Source organism: Ranitomeya variabilis, chromosome 1 (genome assembly GCF_051348905.1).
Source record: "Ranitomeya variabilis isolate aRanVar5 chromosome 1, aRanVar5.hap1, whole genome shotgun sequence".
NCBI lineage: Eukaryota > Metazoa > Chordata > Amphibia > Anura > Dendrobatidae > Ranitomeya > Ranitomeya variabilis.
In genome coordinates this window covers 4599876-4622098 of record NC_135232.1, presented here as the reverse complement: position 1 = coordinate 4622098, position 22223 = coordinate 4599876, and the positions used below count along the sequence as shown (strand labels likewise).

Here is a 22223-nt window from a genome sequence, read left to right as displayed (position 1 = left end):
AACCTATAAACCTGACCTTCCTTTGAGCTAGTTGAGAATCTGGGGCATTACATTTGTTGGATCCATTAAACTCTCAAAATGGCAGAAAAAAAAACTTTCATGTGAAACTCGACAGTCTATTCTTGTTCTTAGAAATTAAGGCTAGTCCATGTGAGAAATTTCCAAGAAACTGGCAACAGGCTCTAACCAGAGTAGAAAGAGAAGTGGGAGGCCGCGCTGCACAACTGAGCAACAAGACAAGTACATTAGAGTCTGCAGTCTGAGAAATCGACGCCTCACAGGTCCTCAACTGGCAGCTTCATTAAATAGTACACGCAAAACGCCAGTGTCAACGTCTACAGTGAAGAGGCGACTCCGGGATGCTGGCCTTCAGGGCAGAGTGGCAAAGAAAAAGCCATATCTGAGACTGGCTAATAAAAGGAAAAGATTAATATGGGCAAAAGAACACAGACATTGGACAGAGGAAGATTGGAAAAAAGTGTTATGAACAGACGAATCCAAGTGTGAGGTGTTTGGATCACACAGAAGAATATTTGTGAGACGCAGAACAACTGAAAAGATGCTGGAAGAGTGTGACACCATCTGTCAAGCATGGTGGAGGTAATGTGATGGTCTGGGGTTGCTTTGGTGCTGGTAAAGTGGGAGATTTGCAAAAGGTAAAAGGGATATTGATTATGGAAGGCTATTTCTCCATTGTGCAGCGCCATGTCTTACCCTGTGGACAGCGCTTAATTTTAGCCAATTTCATCCTACGACAAGACAATGACCCAAAGCACAAAGCACACCTCCAAATTATGCAAGAACTATTTAGGGAAGAAGCCGGCAGCTGGTATCTATCTGTAATGGAGTAGCCAGCACAGTCACCAGATCTCAACCCCATTGAGCTGTTGTGGGAGCAGCTTGACCGTATGGTGCGCAAAAAGTGCCCATCAAGCCAAACCGACTTGTGGGGGGTTTCTGGAAGAATGGGGTGAAATTTTTCTAGATGACCTCAGCAAATTAACTGCTAGAATGCCAAAGGTCTGCAATGCTGGAATTGCTGCAAAGGGAGCATTCTAGACTAAAGCAAAGTTTGAAAGAGAAAATTATTATTTCAAATAAAAATCTTTTTTTCAAACCTTGTCAATGTCTGGACTAGATTTTACATTCATTTGGCAACTCATTTGATTAATAAAAGTATGAGTTTTCATGGAAAACACAAAATTATCTGTGTGACCCTAAACTTTGGAACCGTAGTGTATATTACAGGAGGAGTGCACGATGACATCACACCTCTGATACAGGAACAGGGTATATTACAGGAGGAGCACACGATGACATCGCACACCTCTGATACAGGGACGAGGTATATTACAGGAGGAGTACACGATGATGTCACGGTTCACGGGGAGTATACTTTATCATCCCCACCACTCACACCAATTTGTCATGAAGTGGGGTTGTTTGGTTGCCCCTGGTTCTTTCTGAAGGGGATTTATCTATATCCCACTTCCCTGTTCCGTTTTGGAACTTGCAGCTCTCTGGAGCCCCCCTTACCCTCAGGTAAGTCAGGGTACTGCACCTAGGATAATTAGTCGCCAGAAAGGCTGCCTTACTTTGTACTGGCTAATGGGCACACTGCAGCGAGGGTGATATAACTACTCCCACTCAGGCGGGAACAATAATTACCAACGCCACTGGTCGCTACAAAGCCTCCCAATCACACAGGACAAATCCACTGCCACCAGCTCCGATTTCTTAATTATTAACGGGTCCGGAACCCAACCCAGATTAGTAGCGTAATTCACTTCAGAGGATGTGACCGTACATTATAGAGCAAGGAGAGACAAGCTAGTAATTTTATATTTTACTCTAGGTAGGCAGTGTTTACAGAGGTATAAAAAGATATTATAAAGAAGACAAATATCATATGTACAATACAATTACAAATAAAATGGGATTAACGTTGAAAAATCACTTACATTACACCCATCTATACAGCAGCTAGACCCCAGAAAGACACGTAGAGACTGCTGCTTCACTCACTTATTTCCTAGCCTAAAACCAATGCCCTCCCCCTGTGGTGACCTCACTTAGAGGCTGGATACTCCTCTGTCTTAGCAGTATGAAAACCCATCATTCCACATATCTTGGCATAGGAACCTCATAGAAAGACGACACCCGTGTCGTTATGCTAAGCGTGCCATAGGGATTCGTTAAAGTATAGACATGGGGTAGCTGGGTTACCCAGTTCTGTAGTAATCCGTTTCTCAATTGTGCTGGTTCCGGAACCTAGAAAACTCACTGGCTGATAGTTCTACCGAAGCCCATGTCAAAAATGTATTTGTCCCACTTCTATCATTAATCGGTGCTATGATATTTACATTTGCAAGGACAAAGAAGCCTGGGGGGGGTGTTCCATGTGCTTCTACTTGTACTTTCACTTTGAAGCCATATACTGTACATTCTTGAGGGAGGGGGAGAAATTAGGGGTTTTGGGTTACACACAGGCAGAGTGGGAAGAGGGGGGTCAGAAAGGCCCACAGCGTGTGTCTGAAAAGCCAATGTACTTTTAGGTAGATACTCAAACATGGCATATTCACATTATCATGACAGATGACGTCACACAGTCCTGATACAAGGACCCTCTATATTACAGTCGTGTGGGATGCTTGTGGACTTCACTGACCTGAACTTGTGATAGAGAAGTTTCCGAATCTTTTCCTCCTTCAGGCCTGTTGATAAAAATGAATATGTAAAGCAAAGAAGACCTCAGACGTCCCTGGCACTGACCATGTACCTGTGCGCTGCCGGCCATAGTCGGATTCTGGCTTCCTGTATGACTCCTGGTGTGTTGTAGACATGTCCACCAGCAGCTGAGTGCTCAATATGCCCTTGTGTCCGTGTCGGTGGACCTCTCCCTCCATGGCGTGTCCCGGGGCAGAATGGATAGCATCCAAGCTTGCTGTAGCTCTCTGTAACAGGAGAAAGGCAAAAGCAGAAGTGATATAGACAAAAACGTATTTGGGAGACTGACACCGAATGCTAAAAAGTTTTTGTTGACTTTGATTTTTCTGCTGATGTTTTCACCCAATCGCAGCAGGTGTTTTCTCTACAGCTTATCTCAATGCGATAGCTCTAAATAAGATCAAGCTCAGCACTAGCACTAGGTAGGTCAAACACAGAACTAGGTAGGTCAAGCACAGAACTAGCACTAGGTAGATCAAGCACAGCATTAGGTAGATCAAGCACAGCACTAGGTAGATCAAGCACAGCACTAGGTAGATCAAGCACAGCACTAGGTAGATCAAGCACAGCACTAGGTAGATCAAGCACAGCACTAGGTAGATCAAGCACAGCACTAGCACTAGGTAGATCAAGCACAGCATTAGGTAGATCAAGCACAGCACTAGGTAGATCAAGCACAGCACTAGGTAGATCAAGCACAGCACTAGCACTAGGTAGGTTAAGCACAGCACTAGCACTAGGTAGGTCAAGCACAGCACTAGCACTAGGTAGGTCAAGCACAGCATTAGCACTAGGTAGATCAAGCACAGCACTAGCACTAGGTAGACCAAGCACAGCACTAGCACTAGGTAGATCAAGATCAGCACTAGCACTAGGTAGATCAAGCACCACACTAGGTAGGTCAAGCACAGCAGTAGTACTGGGTAGGTCAAGCACAGCACTAGCACTAGGTAGGTCAAGCACAGCACTAGCACTAGGTAGCTCAAGCACAGCACTAGCACTAGGTAGATCATGCACAGCACTAGGTAGATCAAGCACAGCACTAGGTAGATCAAGCACAGCACTAGGTAGATTGAGGGCAGCACTAGCAAGAGGTAGCTAAAGCACAGCATTAGCATAGTAACACAGTACGGTAACATAGTTAGCAAGGCCGAAAAAAGCCATTTGTCCATCCAGCCTATATTCAGTCAGAATAAATCCCAGATCTACATCCTTGTAAAGAACCTAATAACTGTAAGATACAATATTGTTACGCTCCAGGTAACTAGGTAGAAATCAGGCAGCTCTAGCACCAGGTAGATCAAGAACAGCACTAGATAGTTCGAGGTCAGCTTTAGCACTGTGTAGATCGACATGAAGTAGAGATGACCACAAGGACATGGAGCAGAGAGAGTTGACCAGGACAACTGTTAGGAAATGTTACGATAATGTGAATATGCCATGTTTGAGTATCTACCTAAAAGTACATTGGCTTTTCAGACACATGCTATGGGCCTTTCCGACCCCCCTCTTCCCACTCTGCCTGTGCGTGTAACCCAAAACCCCTCATTTCTCCCCCTCCCGCAAGAATTTATAAGGCTTCAATGTGAAATTACAAGTAGAAGCACATGGGAAAAAACCCCAAGTGTCTTTGTCTTTGCTAATACAAGTATCATAGCACCGATTAATGATAGAAGTGGGACAAATACATTTTTGACATGGGCTCCAGTGAGTTTTCTAGGTTCCAGAACCAGCCCAATTGAGAAACGGATTACTACGGAACTGGGTCACCAAGCCACCCCATGTCCATACTTAAACGAATCCCTATGGCACGCTGAGCATAACGACACTGGTGTTGTTGTTCTACGAGGTTCCTACGCCAAGGTATGTGGGATGATGATTTTTCATACTGCTAAGACAGGGGGGTATCCAGCCTCTAAGTGAGGTCACCACAGGGGGAGGGCTTTGGTTTTAGGCTAGGAAATAACTGAGTGAAGCAGCAGTCTTCACGTGTCTTTGTCCGGGGTCTAGCTGCTATACAGATGTGCTATGCATCTAGATGTGTCCCCTCCTCCACAGCACACGGTCGGCCAGGAGATAAGATGACATAACGAAATGTAAGTGTTTATTTTCCACCTTAATCCCCTTTTATTTGTAATTGTATTGTACATATCATATTTGTCTTCTTTCTAATATCTTTTTTTACCTCTGTAAACACTGCCTACCTTTTTTGGAGAAAAATTTAAAATTACTAGCTTGTCTTTCCTTGCTCTATAATGGACGGTCGCGTCCTCCAAAGTGAATTAAGCTACTAATTTGGGTTGGCTCCGAACCCGTTAATAATTAAGACATCGGAGCTGGTGGCAGCATAATTTGTCCCGTGCAATTGGGAGTTTTTGCAGCGTCGGCGGCGTTGACAATTATTTTTCACGCCTGAGTGGGAGTAGTTATATCGCCCTCAGTGCAGCGTGCCCAATAGTCATTACATAGCAGGCAGCCTTTCTGGCGACTAATCACCCTAGGTGCAGTACCCTGACTGACCTGAGGGTAAAGGGGGTGCATAAGAGCTGCAAATTTCCAAACCGGAACTGGGAAGTGGGATACAGATAAATCCCCTTCAGAAAGAACCAGGGGAAACCAAAAAACCCCGGTTCATGACAAATTGGTGTGAGTGGTGGGGATGATAAAGGTATCCTCCCCGTGAACTGTGACATATTGGTGGCAGCGGTGGGATTCCTGACATATTGGTGGCAGCAGTGAGATATTAGAACATTAGTGATCGGGTTTGAGCAATCATTCCCCTCACTAAAAACTTGCACAGTTCTTGCGAGGACTTGGTGCAAAAAAGTTTTGGAGAACGAGCTCAGTGTTTACTAGTCCTGAGACAATAGTGTGTACTTGCGATTACCCCCACCCTTCTCTTTTCTATTCTATCTTTTATTTGACAATGATGGAAGCCTGGTACACCCAGCAGAAGAGGGACACTCTTGTGGGAGTATGCATGTACCACAGCATGGACCCCCATGGCAAAACCAAGGCTCAATTGGTCACGGAACTGGCGCAATTTGAAGCGGACCAAGCCCGGTCTCAGAGCCCAGTGGCAGCAGAAGCCAGCACAAGCAAAAATGGTGCTGCAGCAGAGGTCCAACCTCCAAGAGCGGGTTGGACCCCCACCTGCCGATGGCCTTGGAACAACTCCCCGCCGACTACCGTGAGGGATGTCTGCAGCTGATCCAGCAATACCAAGAGAGAGCTGAGCGAGAGGCCCAGTGGGAGGCGGAGAGAACTGAGCGAGAGGCCCAAGCTCGGAGGGACCATGAACTGAAGCTGGCCCAACTCAGAGCCGTACCATATACCACGCCGAGCATGAGTCCAGCAAAGTTCAGATCCCTAAACCCCGGCCATAGCACTTTCCTGTGATGGAAAGGGACGGGGACTTGGACACTTTTCTGCGGGCCTTCGAGAAAGCCTGCAGACAGTACCGGCTGCCTGAGAACCAATGGGCCCAATACCTGACCCCAAGGCTAAAAAGCAAAGCTCTGGAGGCATTTGGTTCTCTCCCGCCAGACCAAGATGAAGATTATGAGGCCATCAAGCAGGTCCTGATAAAGAAGTACCAGCTTACACCTGAGGTTTACCGTAGAAAGTTCCAGAACCTCCAACGTGGCCCACATCACAGTCATAGCGATGTGGTGCATGGACTCAGGACCGACTATAACCAGTGGATCCAAGGTCAGTCAGTGACCACCTTTGAGCAGCTGGGAGGTCTGATGATCAAAGACCAATTTCTACACCTGTGCCCAGCTGAGGTGCGACAGTTCGTGATGGACAGAGAGTCCAAAGACGCACATAAAGCAGCACAGATTGCCGACGTCTATAAGGCCAACTGTAAATCGGAAGTGCGGAAGTCAGTAACTGCCAGCTGGAGAGGGGGTAAACCTGCAACCGCCAGTACCCCTGCCAGCCAACTCACCAGAGGCTCTGTCCTCGTTGCCAACAGCACCAGACCTACCACCGACCTTCGCCAGTGTTTTTCCTACAAACGGACATGTCGTATCAGTGCCAATAGTCCGGAGAAGCAGAGGAACCCCCCAGCCAAGGCCCCAGGGCCTAATGCAGCAGTACTTTTGGTGGGTGGGGCGGTTGGGAGGGTGTGTGACAACGTGCAGCATTCACCATGGGGGGCCATGTCGCTCAGGGCCTCAAGGACACCGGGGCTGAACGGACCCTCATCCGACCCAAACTGGCGGCCCCTGAAGAGATTATTCCGGGGAAAACCCTGTCACCGGGATTGGGGGAATCCGTTGTCCCCTGCCAATATCCCGTGTGTATATAGATTGGGGTGCCGGGAGCAGGGTGAAGGAAGTGGGACTGTCCGATAACGTGCCCACTGATGTTTTATTGGTGACTGATTTGGGGAGGATGGTTGCATATTATGTCCCTGACTCCCCTGCCAGATCGAATGCTGAAAATGTCGTCGATGTAGCGCCCCCACGTATGCCAACATCTATATGGCGGTACTTGAGGACCAATTTGTGTACAATTCCATCTACTGGCGCCACGTCCGAGCCTGGTGGCGCTACATCGACGACATTTTCTGTATATGGGAGGGGACCGAGATTGACCTTTTTGATTTCTTATCTGAATTGAATAATGCACATCCACAACTAAAATTTACTGTGACACACTCGATTGACAGGATACAGTTCTTAGATACTATGGTATACAAACAGGATGAGAAGCTGTATACAGACCTGTTCGTGAAGGCAACGGATAGAAATAGCCTTTTAGAGTATGGTAGCTACCATCCGAGGAGGATGATGGATTCGCTCCCTTGGAGCCAGCTATTACGGGTACGTCGCATTGTCTGTGATGAGGACATATGTGATATTAGGTTGGAAGAGATGTGTGACAAATTTATATGTAGAGGCTATCCCAAAAAGAAGGTCATTTCCCATAAAAATCGGGTGACCGAATTGACTATTGGTGAGTTACAAACTCAAAAAAATAAGACAACGCAGAAACGGGTCCCTTTTGTGTCAACTTATTGCCCAGCAAGTGGGGGGATTGCCAATATTCTGAATAAGCATTGGGGTCTTTTGAATAGATGGTTACCGCAGATTAAGGAATTTCACTCACGGCCTATTCTTTCTTATAGGAGGGGACGTAATTTAAAGGACAGGCTGGTAAGGTCGGACGTTGGGACCAGGAAGGTTGCCCTCCAAAGGACTTTATGTCCACCCAGGATGGGCAATTTTCCTTGTCTCAATTGTGCCTGCTGCAGCAACATGCTGAAGGGTGATAGTTTTTTCCACCCTCAAACAGGTAAAAGATTTTTGATTAGAGATCGTTACACGTGCTCCTCAAGTTATGTAATCTACTTAATTGTATGTCCCTGTGGACTGATGTACGTAGGGGAGACTACAATGGAGATTCGAGCGCGCATAAGTAAACATAAGAGCACAATAAGAACTAAATTACTTGAATTACCAGTCCCTAAACATTTTGATGAGTGTCGTCACTCTGTCAATCAGCTTAGATTCAGGGTGATTGATGGGGTCCCTGCACTGAGAAGGGGTGGGAATAGGATACAGTTGCTGAAGCAGAAAGAACTTAGATGGATCTCCATATTGGAGACATTGCAACCAAAAGGGCTGAATATTGAATACAACTTACAAATATGTATCTCCTAATTCCCTCCCTTTTTAGGTGGTGTCTAAATCTGTATATTTGTTTTTAATATTGTGTTTTAATTTTTTTCACTATGATATATATATGGGACTAAATGTGCAAGAGTGTTGTCCTGTTATCTGATTTGTATGTAAAGTGCCCCCTGCTTTTTTTGTCCCTTTTCTCTACATGCTAAAATCGCCATTGACCCTAGTTGCCATGGAGTTGGCTGAGTCTGTACCTCCCGTGCATGGAAGGGTTAAACTGCGTCACTAGGTTAGGGATGTGGCTGGGCGGTCTGCCCGGGCTCCTCCCTTCCTCTGATGCGGCTGCGTGTGAGCCCTGACATTGCTGGGAGCGTTCCGATCTGATGTGGCCGGCGCATGCGCTGTGGGACCCTTCGGTGCGGCGGTCATGTGACCGCTTGCACGTGATGTGCCCTCACGCTGTCTCCGGCGGCTTCCGATCGGCGGATTCTAAGGTAGATATGAAAAGGTTTTTTATGATGTGAGGGCATTTGTAACTTATAGGTGGTGTACTGACAAGGCGATCAGATGTGATCGGAGGCTGCACACCGCAGAGATGAGACTGAAACACTCGGTGGACGGTTACTATGACAACCGGAACAGCAAGATTGTGATTGGTCTACGGCTTGAACAATGGATTAGTCCTTATTGAATATAGAGAATTCTTTGCACCTTTTGGCATGTTATTATTGTGTGTATTATACTGTGGTTTTATATTTGTGTTTCACATGTTTTTTGCACTTATTTATGGAAATGTATTAGGGCCGCCCTCTGTTAGTGATTGGTGCTGGTTCTGGCTCCACACTATTTAAGGTGGCCAGGTGATGTGTATTGTATACTTGATAAAGGCCAACATGGCCGAAACGTTGTATGTTTCTATGGCAGAATAAAGACTTTCTTTGATAACCTTTTCACCTGGAACGGATGCTGCTTCCTTTTCTACATTTGTACTGTACCTGATAATCATTTTTCTGAAAATGCCGTGGGTAATACTTATGATGCTGATGATGTAAATATGCATGAGTTACCTGCTAACCATTTATTTCCTAAGAATGATGTGTTCACAGGTGCAGGAGCGCTCAGCCACGTCACTCCGTGGGGTGGGATGGCTGAGGAACCCCTAACAGGAGCAAGCGATGGGGAAATGGGGAGATGCATGGGAACCGTGAGGAAGGTGATGCTGTGCAACTGACCAGTGCCAGAGAGGAAGGTAACTGCCCCATAAGTAGCACTGCTCCTGGGATGTTGGGGATGGATGGGGAGGTAGTACCCATAGCAGCGCCGGCTGATGGGTTTGTGGAAATCCCCGGGGAGACAGCCTACGTAGCTGTCACCCGCAAATTGCCCGGAACGCAGGTAACGTTCTGCCTTCTGGACCCTCATCAGTCACAGGCGTGACTGAACCGGAAATGGACCCAGAGCAGGTCCCAGAGGGTTCCCGTGGGGAAGTGACCCTGATATCGCTTCTGGCTGCCCCTAGCCAGGAGTTCCAGGCCGCTCTGCATTCAGATGCAAGTCTGGAGAATTTGAGACACCTATCCTAGATGCCCACCTCCGTGACTGATAAGGAGAGGGTGTTCTGGGAACGAGGGAGGTTGTACCGGGAGACAGTACCCGGAAAATCCCAAAAGGAGTGGTTGAGGGAAAGACAGCTGGTCGTCCCGTACCAATTCAGGGGTGAGTTGTTACCCATGAGATCCCACTCGCTGGACACTTGGGAATCAGCAAAACTAAGGCCCGGCTGTCTCAACACTTCTATTGGCCCAAGATGGGGACAGATGTATCAAATTAGTGCCGCTCCTGTGTCACCTGTCAAAGAGTGGGGAAGGTGGGGCCTGCTCTTAAGGCTCCCCTGATCCCTTTGCCAGTGATAGAGGAGCATTTCCAGAGGATTGAGTTGGACATTGTGGGCCCGCTGGCCATCCCCAGCAGCTCTGGAAAGCAATGCATCTTCACTGTGGTAGACTACGCTACCAGGTACCCAGAGAAAGTGGCTCTGTCCTCAACTAGGGCAGATAAGGTGGCGGATACACTGTTGGCCATCTTTTCACGGGTAGGATTTCCCAGGGAGAAGCTTACCGATAAAGGGACCCAATTCATGTCTCGCCTAATTATTATTTATTTATATGGCACCATTGATTCCATAGTGCTGTACATGAGAAGGGGTTACATACAAATTACAGATATCACTTACAGTAATCAAAATAACAATTACAGACTGATACAGAGGGGCGAGGACCCTGCACTTGAGGGCTTACATTCTACAGGACGGGGGGAAGGAGACAATAGGTTGGGGGTTGCAGGAGCTCCGGTGTTGGTGAGGCGGTAGCTTTGGTAGTGGTGAGTGGCAGTGGGGTCAGTGCAGGCTGTAGGCTTTCCAGAAGAGGTGGGTTTTCAGGTTCCGTCTGAAGGATCCGAGGATGGTTGATAGTCGGACGTGTTGGGGCAAAGAATTCCAGAAGATGGGGGATATTCGGGAGAAGTCTTGGAGGCGGTTGGGTCAGGAGCGAATAAGTGTGGAGAAGAGGAGGTCTTGGGAACACCGGAGATTACGTGAGGGAAGATATCGGGAGATTAGTTCAGAGATATATGGAGGAGACAGGTTATGGATGGCTTTGTAGGTTAGTATAAGTAATTTGAACTGGATACGCTGAGGGAATGGGAGCCAGTGAAGAGATTTGCAGAGGGGGGAAGCAGTAGAGTAGCGAGGAGAGAGATGAATTAGTCGGGCAGCAGAGTTGAGGATGGACTGGAGAGGTGCAAGGGTGTTAGCAGGGAGGCCACAGAAAAGGATGTTGCAGTAGTCAAGGCGGAAAATGATGAGGGCATGCACATGCCTAAGTTCACATTTGCGTTGTGCGCCGCAGCGTCGGCGACGCAACGCACAACGCAAATGTAAACGCATGCACAACGCAGCGTTTTGTGACGCATGCGTCCTTTTTTTCATTGTTTTTGGACGCACAAAAAATGCAACTTGCTGCGTCCTCTGCGCCCTGACGCGTGCGCCGCAGTGACGCATGCGTCACAAAACGCAAGTGCGACGCATGTCCATGCGCCCCCATGTTAAATATAGGGGCGCATGACGCATGCGGCGACGCTGCGGCGCACAACGCTGCGGCGCACAACGCTAATGTGAACGTAGCCTAATGGAGGCTCTTTGTAAGAGAATGCAGGTGAAGCACCTGGTATCAAGTGCGTATCACTCACAGACCAATGGCTTGTGTGAGCGTTTCAACGGTACCCTCAAACAGATGCTACGCATTCTGGTTGAGACCCAAGGAAGCGACTGGGAGCGGTACCTTCCACACCAGCTATTCGCTTACCGAGAGGTTCCACAGGCCTCGACGGGGTTCTCCCCCTTCGAGCTCCTCTACAGCAGGCGAGTCCAGGAACCCCTTGTGTTGATAAGGGAATCCTGGGAAGAGGAGCCAAACCCTTCTGAAGTGTCCATAGTGGAGTACATCATGGGATTCCGTGACAAAATGCAGACCTTGACGCAGTTGGTGCATGACAACATGACGCAGGCTCAGGCTGATCAGAAGCACTGTTATGACCAGAACGCCCGGGAGTGGACCTACCAAGTGGGTCAAAAAGTGTGGGTGCTGGTCCACTTACCAAAGGATAAGCTTCGGGCAGCCTAGGAAAGCCCATACGTCGTCCACCAACAGCTCAACCCAGTCACCTACGTGGTCACGCTTGACCACGCTTGGGGTAGGCGAAAGGCCTTTCACGTCAATATGATGAAGGCTCATCACGACAATGAAACATACGTCCTACCGGTCTGCAGCTTGCCTGGAGACAGGGAGGAAGACCCCCTCCTGGACATGCTGGCCCAAGCCAAGGCCGGTGGGTTTATCGAGGATGTGGAGGTAAGCGCCTTGTTAACTGAACCCCGGCGGTCGCAGTTGCGGACCAAGCTGGAACCCTTCTGGGCCGTGTTCTCCAACCGACCTGGAATGACTAAGTTAGCGGTCCACGATGTGGACACGGGGAATCATGCCCCACTACGGCGAACACCCGAGGTGCAACAGGTTATGCGCCAGGAGATCGGTGAGATGTTACAGCTGGGGGCGATTCAACGGTCAAAGAGCGAGTGGGCCTCACCAGTAGTTCTCGTGCCAAAGAAGGATCGGACCACCCGGTTCTGCATGGACTACAGGGGGCTCAACGCCATCACAGCCTTTTACGCGCACCCAATGCCGCGCATCGAGGAGCTGCTTGAGCGGTTAGCTGGCGCAGAATATCAGCCCATAATGGATCTGAGTCGAGGATACTGGCAGATTCCCCTGAGCTCCGAGGCGCAGGAGAAGTCCGCCTTTATCACTCCCTTCGGACTGTACGAGTCCGCGGTCATGCCCTTCGGCATGAAGAATGCCCCTGCCACTTTCCAGCGGATGGTCAACCACCTGCTTCAGGGACTGGAGAAGTACGCGGTGGCGTACTTGGATGACATTGCCATCTTCAGTTCCTCCTGGGACGAACACCTGCAGCAGCTTCAGGAGGTGCTCAGGCGAATTCACCAAGCAGGTGTGACCATCAAGCCAGGAAAGTGCCAGATGGGCATGAGAGAGGTCCACTACCTGGGGCACCAGGTAGGTGGGAAGTCCATAAGGCCAGACCCTGGGAAAGTGGACGCGATCGCTTCCTGGCCCACCCCCAGGACTAAAAAACAGGTGTCCTTCCTGGGCACTGCAGGGTACTAAAGGCGCTTTGTACAAAACTATAGTAGCCTGGCAAAACCCTTGACAGACCTCACCAAGAAGAAGCTACCCCAAACAGTTGACTGGACAGACGGCTGTGAGGAGGCCTTCCAGGCTTTGAAAACGGCCCTGTGCAACTCAACCATGTTAAAAGCAGTCGACCGTTCCTGGTGCGGACTGACACTAGCGAGTTTGGCCTCAGTGCTGTACTCAGTCAGGTCGACTCGGGGAACCAAGAGCACCCCGTGTTGTACCTGAGACGGAAGCGTTTGCCGAGGGAAGTGGCCTATTCCACCATTGAGAAGGAGTGCCTGGCCGTAGTCTGGGCCCTGCAACGTTTGCAGCCCTACCTGTACGGTCGCACCTTCACTGTGGTGACGGACCACAACCCTCTCTGCTGGCTACAAGCCATGTGTGGAACGAACGGAAGGCTGCTACGCTTAAGCCTTGCCCTCCAGCAGTACGACTTTACAGTCAAACACAAAACGGGCAGGGAGCATGGCAATGCAAATGGGTTGTCCCGCCGGGGCGAACCTGCTGGGCTGCGCATGGAGGAATACAGTGGGGTTCTGCCTCCGCAGCGTGGTCCAAAAGGGGGAGGTGTCACATAATGTGAATATGCCATGTTTGAGTATCTACCTAAAAGTACACTGGCTTTTCAGACACATGCTGTGGGCCTTTCCGACCCCCCTCTTCCCACTCTGCCTGTGTGTGTAACCCAAAACCCCTCATTTCTCCCCCTCCCGCAAGAATTTATATGGCATCAAAGTGAAAGTACAAGTAGAAACACGTGGGGGGAAAAAAAACCAAGTTTCTTTGTCTTTGCTAATGTAAATATCAAAGCACCGATTAATGATAGAAGTGGGACAAATACATTTTTGACATAGGCTTCGGTAGAACTATCAGCCAGTGAGTTTTCTAGGTTCCAGACCAGCACAATTGAGAAATGGATTACTATGGAACTGGGTCACCCAGCTACCTCATGTCTATACTTAAACGAATCCCAATGGCACGCTGAGCATAACGACACAGGTGTCGTCATTCTACGAGGTTCCTACACCAAGATATGTGGGATGATGATTTTTCATACTGCTAAGTGTCAGATCTTTTAGAACTCCTAAAGTGAACCCGCAGAAACACGACAACGATCCTCCCAAGGGTGAGCTGGCCTGGTGGACCACCCCCAATACAGGGACTGTTAGGGGCAGGCACGAGGGAGACTATTGCCGCAGAAGCTCATACCTGTGGACAGGAAGTAGGAGCAGAAAAGATGCAGAACTGGCTACAATGGAGACACAGGACAAAATGACTGAGATTAAGAATAGGCGGAAACACAGGACAGGCAGGTTATTGCGAATGCCCAGGACAAACGATATGGCGGAGACACAGGACAGACTGGAAAAGACAGACACAGAATGGGCAGGATATGGCGGACGCCCAGGACAGACTGGATATGGCAGAAACACAGGACAGGCAGGGTATGGCGGAAACACAGGACAGAGCAAGGAACAGAAGGACCTGGGTCAAATGAGGACAAATGACAATCAGGCATGGAGCAGAGGAAGGAGTTACCTTAAATAGACCGAGTGCTGCATAACTTCCAGGTCAAGATCCTCCAGAATCATAGAGTGGAGGAACGGAGCGTCTGCAGACCAGAGAGAGGAAGTGCGCGTGCACAGTGAGAGGCGCGCACCCGACGAGAGCCAGGGACCGGCGGCGAGTCAGGAGAAGAGACCGGAAGGCGCGCGCACACCGCTGGAGCGCGCTGGGACGGGTAAGTATGTCGGCGCACAGAGTGAACGGCAGGCGCGGTGGCAGGTGGCGCCATGACACTAAGACAGGGGAGTATTCAGCCTCTAAGTGAGGTCACCACAGGGGGAGGGCTTTGGTTTTAGGCTAGGAAATAACAGTGAAGCAGCAGTCTTTGTCCGGGGTCTAGCTGCTATACAGATGTGCTATGCATCTAGATGTGTGCCCATCCTCCACAGCACACGGTCGGCTATGAGATAAGATGACATAACGAAATGTAAGTGTGATGGTGTGATATGCTATGTGGGTATCATTTTTGTGTATATTTATATTATACTTATTTTCATTGTGTTCTCTTGTAGGATGAGTTGTTATTTGCCATCTGATATTCTCCCCACAGTTCTGTATTGTTATCTCTCCACAGGGTCAGTGAATAATGTTGTTTGCTAATATGCTAATGACATGTTGACCTAGCTTGTTGAAACAATGAGCCCCTGCGACCCATCCCCCTAACCTGTGAATGAGGATGGAGACTTGTAAATATCAGGGAGGTGAGACAGAGATCAGATCCTGTGTGGACCCATGAGGTGAAGACAGCACGTCAGAGAGAGAAAGAAGGCAATATGGACTGTTATCCTCTGTGCTGGATTGTTGGACTTTTATTCTGTAACTGAGCTGCATTCGTGTTCTGGAATATTTTATCCTTTGTGTGGTGGATCGTATATGGACCTTTCGTACTTTTGCCTAAATAAAGGTCTTGGGATTGTTCACTCTTCGCTGGCTCTGTTGATTGCGTGGTACCGGAGAAGGACCCTGTGACAACTGGTGGCAAGCAGCGGGATCAACAGAGCGTAACCTAATGGAGAACCACCCAGAGTGAGTACAGAAATTGGACTGTATCTAGTTTACAGGAGAGAGCCAGAGACTTGGGCCTGAACTACCAGGGACTGACTAAAGAGGCCTTAATTGACCTACTAGTGGGTGCCAGCCCGACCACCTTCCCCCATATGTCTGAAGGACGAGCACTGGAGACGAGGACAAGTGCTCATGATTATTGCAACCCCTGCCACTGTACAAGGAACTATAAACAGTGGAGCAAAGTGGACTAAAGTGAGCAGGCCAGAGGTCTGTGTACACCTAATGGCATGCTCACTTATTATTAGTGGGGACAGGTTGTGATGGTGTGATATGCTATGTGGGTAACATTTTTGTGTATATTTATATTTTACTTATTTTCATTGTGTTCTCTTGTAGGATGAGTTGTTATTTGCCATCTGATATTCTCCCCACAGTTCTGTATTGTTATCTCTCCACAGGGTCAGTGAATAATGTTTGCTAATATGCTAATGACATGTTGACCTATACTTGTTGAAACAATGAGCCCCTGCGACCCACCCCCCTAACCTGTGAATGAGGATGGAGACTTGTAAATATCAGGGAGGTGAGACAGAGATCAGATCCTGTGTGGACCCATGAGGTGAAGACAGCACGTCAGAGAGAGAAAGAAGGGAATATGGACTGTTATCCTCTGTGCTGGATTGTTGGACTTTTATTCTGTAACTGAACTGCATTCGTGTTCTGGAATATTTTATCCTTTGTGTGGTGGATCGTATATGGACCTTTCGTACTTTTGCCTAAAGGTCTTGGGATTGTTCACTCTTCGCTGGCTCTGTTGATTGTGTGGTACCGGAGAAGGACCCTGTGACAGTAAGTGTTTATTTTCAATCTTAATCCCCTTTTATTTGTAATTGTATTGTACATATGATATTTGTCTTCTTTATAATATCTTTTTACACCTCTGTAAACACTGCCTACCTTTTTTGGAATAAAATATAAAATTACTAGCTTGTCTCTCCTTGCTCTATAATGGACGGTGGCGTCCTCCGAAGTGAATTACACTACTAATCTGGGTTGGCTCCGGACCCGTTAATAATTAAGAAATCAGAGCAGGTGGCAGCATAATTTGTCCAGTGCAATTGGGAGTCTTTGCCAAAAAGTATAGGCAGGCACCACCGTCAGGGATCACCTCTAGCATACTACAAAAAGGCACATAAGAAAAAACAAAGAAAAGAGTAGTATGCAAACAAAGAGGGATCACCAGGAGAATTTACCAAAATATCACACTTTTATTAAACCACAATCATATAATACACTACAACATGGTTATTAAAAACACTTAAAAGATTGCATAACAAGGCAAATCATGAAAACTAGACCTGTGATAAGGTCAAACCACAATGCCACCCTGAAACACACCTGCAGAGTCAAATAGAGAGTTCCCCCATGGCTAACAAGCAGTCAGATCCAAGGGCATACTATACTACCTGATGGAAAATACCAGGCCTCGCAGGTGGCATCCCCCTATAGAATATCAAGCCAATAGAAGAGGGAAGAAAAGCAGGTGGCACCGGGCACGGATGCCCAACGCGTATCGCCAGCGAACTGGCTTCCTCAGGGGCAATCAATTGGGAGTCTTTGCAGCGACCGTCGGAGTTGATAATTATTGTTCCTGTCTGAGTGGTAGTTATATCGCCCTCGCTTCAGCGTCCCCAATAGCCAGTACATAGCAGGCAGCCTTTCTGGCGACTAATTACCCTAGGTGTAGTACCCCGACTGATGTGAAGGTAAAGGGGGTGCCAGAGAGCTGCAAGTTTCCAACCCGGAACTAGGAAGTGGGATATAGATAAATTCCCTTCAGAAAGAACCAGGGGCAACCAAACAACCCCCGTTCATGACAAATTGGTGTGAGTGGTGGGGACGATAAAGGCATCCTCCCTGTGAACCGTGACATATTGATGGCAGCGGTGGGATTCTTGACAGGAAATATGAAGAATTTCTTATTATTTCAATGACACATACAGAGCTCTCAGCTGCAGTTTCCTCTGCCTGCATGTGCCTGTGTACGATTTCACTCCCCCTCCCTCCCCCCTACTATACAGCTGTAGTGTGAGACCAGCGTGCCAGCAGCCCTCACTGAGGAGTTTTATGGCCTTAAACTGAAAGTTCAAGTAGAAGCACATGGAAAAACCAAGGTTTCTTTGACCTTGCAAACATAAATATCATAGCACCGATTAATGATAGAAGTGGGGCAAATACATTTTTGGCATGTGCCTCGGTAGAACTACCAGCCAGTGATTTTTCTAGGTTCCAGAACCAGCACAATTGGGAAACAGATTACTACTTAACCAGGTCACCCAGCTACCCCATGTTTATACTTAATTAACCCCCATGTAACGATGAGCATAATGACACGGTATCGTCTTTCTACGAGGTTCATAAGCCAAGATATGCGGGATGATGTTTTTTCATATACTCACGAAAGAGGAGTGCATTCCATAGCTCTGCCCACCCCATGAGGTCATCTGGGTCGGGGGGGGGGGGGGGGGGGAGAGACCCTTAGTTTGGGGCAAATGTATAAAACTAAGAGGCCCAGACAAGGGGGGGTCTTTTGCCAGGGGATTCAACTACGACAGGCTGTGCAATCTGACCTGATGATTTTAGGAAGGTCCCCTCCCCCGCCACCACATGGCATATCATTGAATGATTTACCCTTTTGTAAACACTGCCTACCATTTGGAGTAAAATATATAAAATTACTAGCTTCGTTTCTCCTTGCTCTATAACGTACTGTCATGTCCTCTGAAGTAAAATTATCTTACTAATTGGGTGGGCTCCTGACCCATTATTAAGAAATCAGAGCTGGTGGCAGCGGAATTGTCCTGCGCTTTTTGGGAAACTGGCAGCGACGGACGGCGTTGATAATTATTGTTCCCGCCTGAGTGGGAGTAGTTATATTGCCCTCGCTGCAGTGTGCCCATTAGCCAGTACATAGTAAGGCAGCCATTCTGGTGACTAATTATCCTAGGTGCAGTACCCTGTCTGACCTGAGGGTAAGGGGGTGTCACGGTTCAAGGGGAGGATACCCTTATCATCCCCACCACTCACGCCAATTTGTCATGAACCGGGGTTGTTTGGCTGCCCCTGGTTCTTTCTGAAGGGGATTTATCTATATCCCACTTCCCAGTTCCGGTTTGGAACTTGCAGCTCTCTGGCGCCCCCCTTACCCTCAGGTCAGAAAGGGTTTTGTACATAATATAATTTGTCGCCAGAAAGGCTGCTTTACTTTGTACTCGCTAATGGGCACACTGCAGTGAGGGCGATATAACTTCTCCCACTCAGGCGGGAACAATAATTATGAATGCCGCTGTCGTTACACAGCCTCCCAAACGCACAGGACAAATCCGCTGCCACCAACTCCGATTTCTTAATTATTAACAGGTTAGGAGCCCACCCAAATTAGTAGCGTAATTCACTTCAGAGGATGTGACAGTTCGTTATAGAGCAAGGAGAGAAAAAAGCTAGTAATTTTATATATTTTACTCCAAAAAAGGTAGGCAGTGTTTACAGAGTATAAAAAGATATTATAAAGAAGACAAGTATCGTATGTACAGTACAATTACAAATAAAAGGGGATTAAAGTTGGAAAAACACTTACATTTCGTTCAGATCATTTCATCTCATGGCTGACCATGTGCTCAGGGGACACATCAAGATGCATTACACCCCTGTCTCGCAGCTAGACCCTGCACAAACACTGACTCACAACTCAGCAGGGTCAAGATATGCCCTCTGGTCGTGACATCACTGAGTGGGCTGAGTTATGAAATGCACTCCTATTTTCTCAGAGGGACTCAGAGTTATGGAACATTCATATCCACCGTAGCTCCAGGATGCCACCTCGTATAGCGACAATGGAATTATCATTGATATTGTTTTGCGACTAGCATTCTATTAAGACCAAACGTGCCCTGGCTAGGCACAGCGAGTAAACAGTAATTAGTTTCTCGGATACTAAGGGTACAGGAAATTGGGAAATGCACTGGGTGATGGCTCGGCCGATGCACATACCAAAAATATAACTTCCATATCTCTGTCACTCACTGGGGTCAAGTTATGCCTTACTATTAGGCCGGCCTCACACTGGGCATAAGACAATACGCCACGTATTATACGTCCGTACTACGGCCGTAATACGGAGAAATGTTCCCAAAATATTGATCCGTAGTCAGGGTGTGTCAGCGTATTTTGCGCATGGCATCCTCCGTATGTAATCCGTATGGCATCCGTACTGCGAGATTTTCGCGCAGGCTTGCAAAACCGACATCTAATGGATTTATGTGCTCAAATGTTCGGGAAAACATATATACAGATGGATTACTTCGTGGGACGAGACGGTTCACCAGAAGGTATGTATCTTGTGCGTTTATTATTTTGCCAAGCGAGGGTGTTCCTGATGGATTGAGAGAACAATAAATTATTACAACAACCGCTGTGTTTATTTCATTAAACTACTTTTAAATCATGTGTGTGTGTGTGTTTTAACCCTTTCCAACAATTGGATTAATAATGGATAGGTGACATAATTGACGCCTCTCCATTATTAATCTGGCTTAATGTCACTTTACAATAGCAAGGTGGCATTAACCCTTCATTACCCCATATCCCACCGCTACACGGGAGTGGGAAGAGAGTGGCCAAGTGCCAGAATAGGCGCATCTTCCAGATGTGCCTTTTCTGGGGTGGCTGGGGGCAGATGTTTGTAGCCAGGGGGGGCCAATAACCATGGACCCTCTCCTGGCTATTAATATCTGCCGTCAGTCACTGGCTTTACCACTCTGGCGGAGAAAATTGCGCGGGAGCCCACGCCAATTTTTTCCGCCATTTAACCCTTTATTTCAGCAGCTACAGCGCTGAAATTTTGCACATACACACTACTAACATTAGTAGTGTGGAATATGCAAAAAAAAGGGGATATGAGATGGTTTACTGTATGTAATCATGTCTCATATCCTGTCGGGTTTGTGCAGGAGAAATGCAAAGCCGGCAATTGAATTACCGACTTTTCACTAACAGCGCTGCGTATTTCTCGCAAGTCACACTGCTGGTCCGTGTGGAATCCGTATTTTTCTCGCCCCCATAGACTTTCATTGGCGATTTTTTTGCGCAATACGGTGACAAACACAGCATGCTGCGATTTTGTACGGCCGTAGAAAGCCGTATAATACTGAACCGTAATATACGGCAGATAGGACCAGACCCATAGAGAATAATTGTGCCGTATGTAATGCGAGTTTTACGGATGTAGTTTATGCGCTCTTACGTCCGTAAAACTCGCCAGTGTGAGGCCGGCCTTAAGGTTGTACATGGGCAAGAGAGCACATGGTTTTCAGACAAAAGTATTTCTACACACTCCTGCATTTCAGAGCCGGGTTCATGACATATTGGTGTCAGCGGTGGGGATGATAAAGGTATCCCTCTGTGATTCGTGACAAGAACATGGAGCAGAGAGAGATGACGACAAGGACACAGAGCAGAGAGAAATGACCACAAGGACACAGAGCAGAGAGAGATGACCACAAGGACACAGAGCAGAGAGAGATGACAACAAGGACAGGGACGAGGACGTGGAGCTAAGAGAGACTACCAAAAGAATGCTGCGTACAGAGAGCCGGCCATGAGAAAGTGGCAGAGGGAGAGAGTCAGACGGATGCAAGGCAGTGAAACACAGCCAAGAAAATACAGCATTGGAAGACCTGGCCACGAGGATGCGACGCAGGGCGAGCCGGCCACGAGGATGCGACGCAGGGCGAGCCGGCCACGAGGATGCGACGCAGGGCGAGCCGGCCACGAGGATGCGACGCAGGGCGAGCCGGCCACGAGGATGCGACGCAGGGCGAGCCGGCCACGAGGATGCGACGCAGGGCGAGCCGGCCACGAGGATGCGACGCAGGGCGAGCCGGCCACGAGGATGCGACGCAGGGCGAGCCGGCCACGAGGATGCGACGCAGGGCGAGCCGGCCACGAGGATGCGACGCAGGGCGACCCGGCCACGAGGATGCGACGCAGGGCGACCCGGCCACGAGGATGCGACGCAGGGCGACCCGGCCACGAGGATGCGACGCAGGGCGACCCGGCCACGAGGATGCGACGCAGGGCGAGCCGGCCACGAGGATGCGACGCAGGGCGAGCCGGCCACGAGGATGCGACCCAGGACGAGCCGGCCACGAGGATGCGACCCAGGACGAGCCGGCCACGAGGATGCGACCCAGGACGAGCCGGCCACGAGGATGCGACCCAGGACGAGCAGGCCACATTGTTAGTGAATACTGGTGCTCCTTTATTGTGTGAGTCAGCAGGGTCATGGCGGTCGGACTCTGATCAATCATGATCTCTCGCTCACGTACCTCGCACTGGAGCATCATGAACACACATGACGCGTTACTGCTGATGAATGGAAAGAAGTAAATGAAGCTGATAATTCACCTCTCAGGGTCAGCGACGTACACCAAGCTCCAGTAGTGAGCGCTCTGCT

At 48.5% G+C, this 22223-nt stretch overlaps 1 protein-coding gene across 3 annotated transcripts in view; it reads right to left on the bottom strand.

Moving 5' to 3' along the window:
- SPAG8 (sperm associated antigen 8) overlaps nucleotides 1-22223 on the bottom strand; it is a 43029-nt gene that overhangs the window by 18815 nt on the left and 1991 nt on the right. For all 3 annotated transcript variants that reach the window (XM_077281257.1, XM_077281259.1, XM_077281260.1), the window contains 2 exons: nucleotides 2780-2954; nucleotides 2669-2714 (listed from right to left, as the gene is read on the bottom strand). In XM_077281257.1, coding sequence (XP_077137372.1) covers nucleotides 2669-2714; nucleotides 2780-2954 — 221 coding nt within the window. The remainder of the gene's footprint in view (nucleotides 1-2668; nucleotides 2715-2779; nucleotides 2955-22223) is intronic.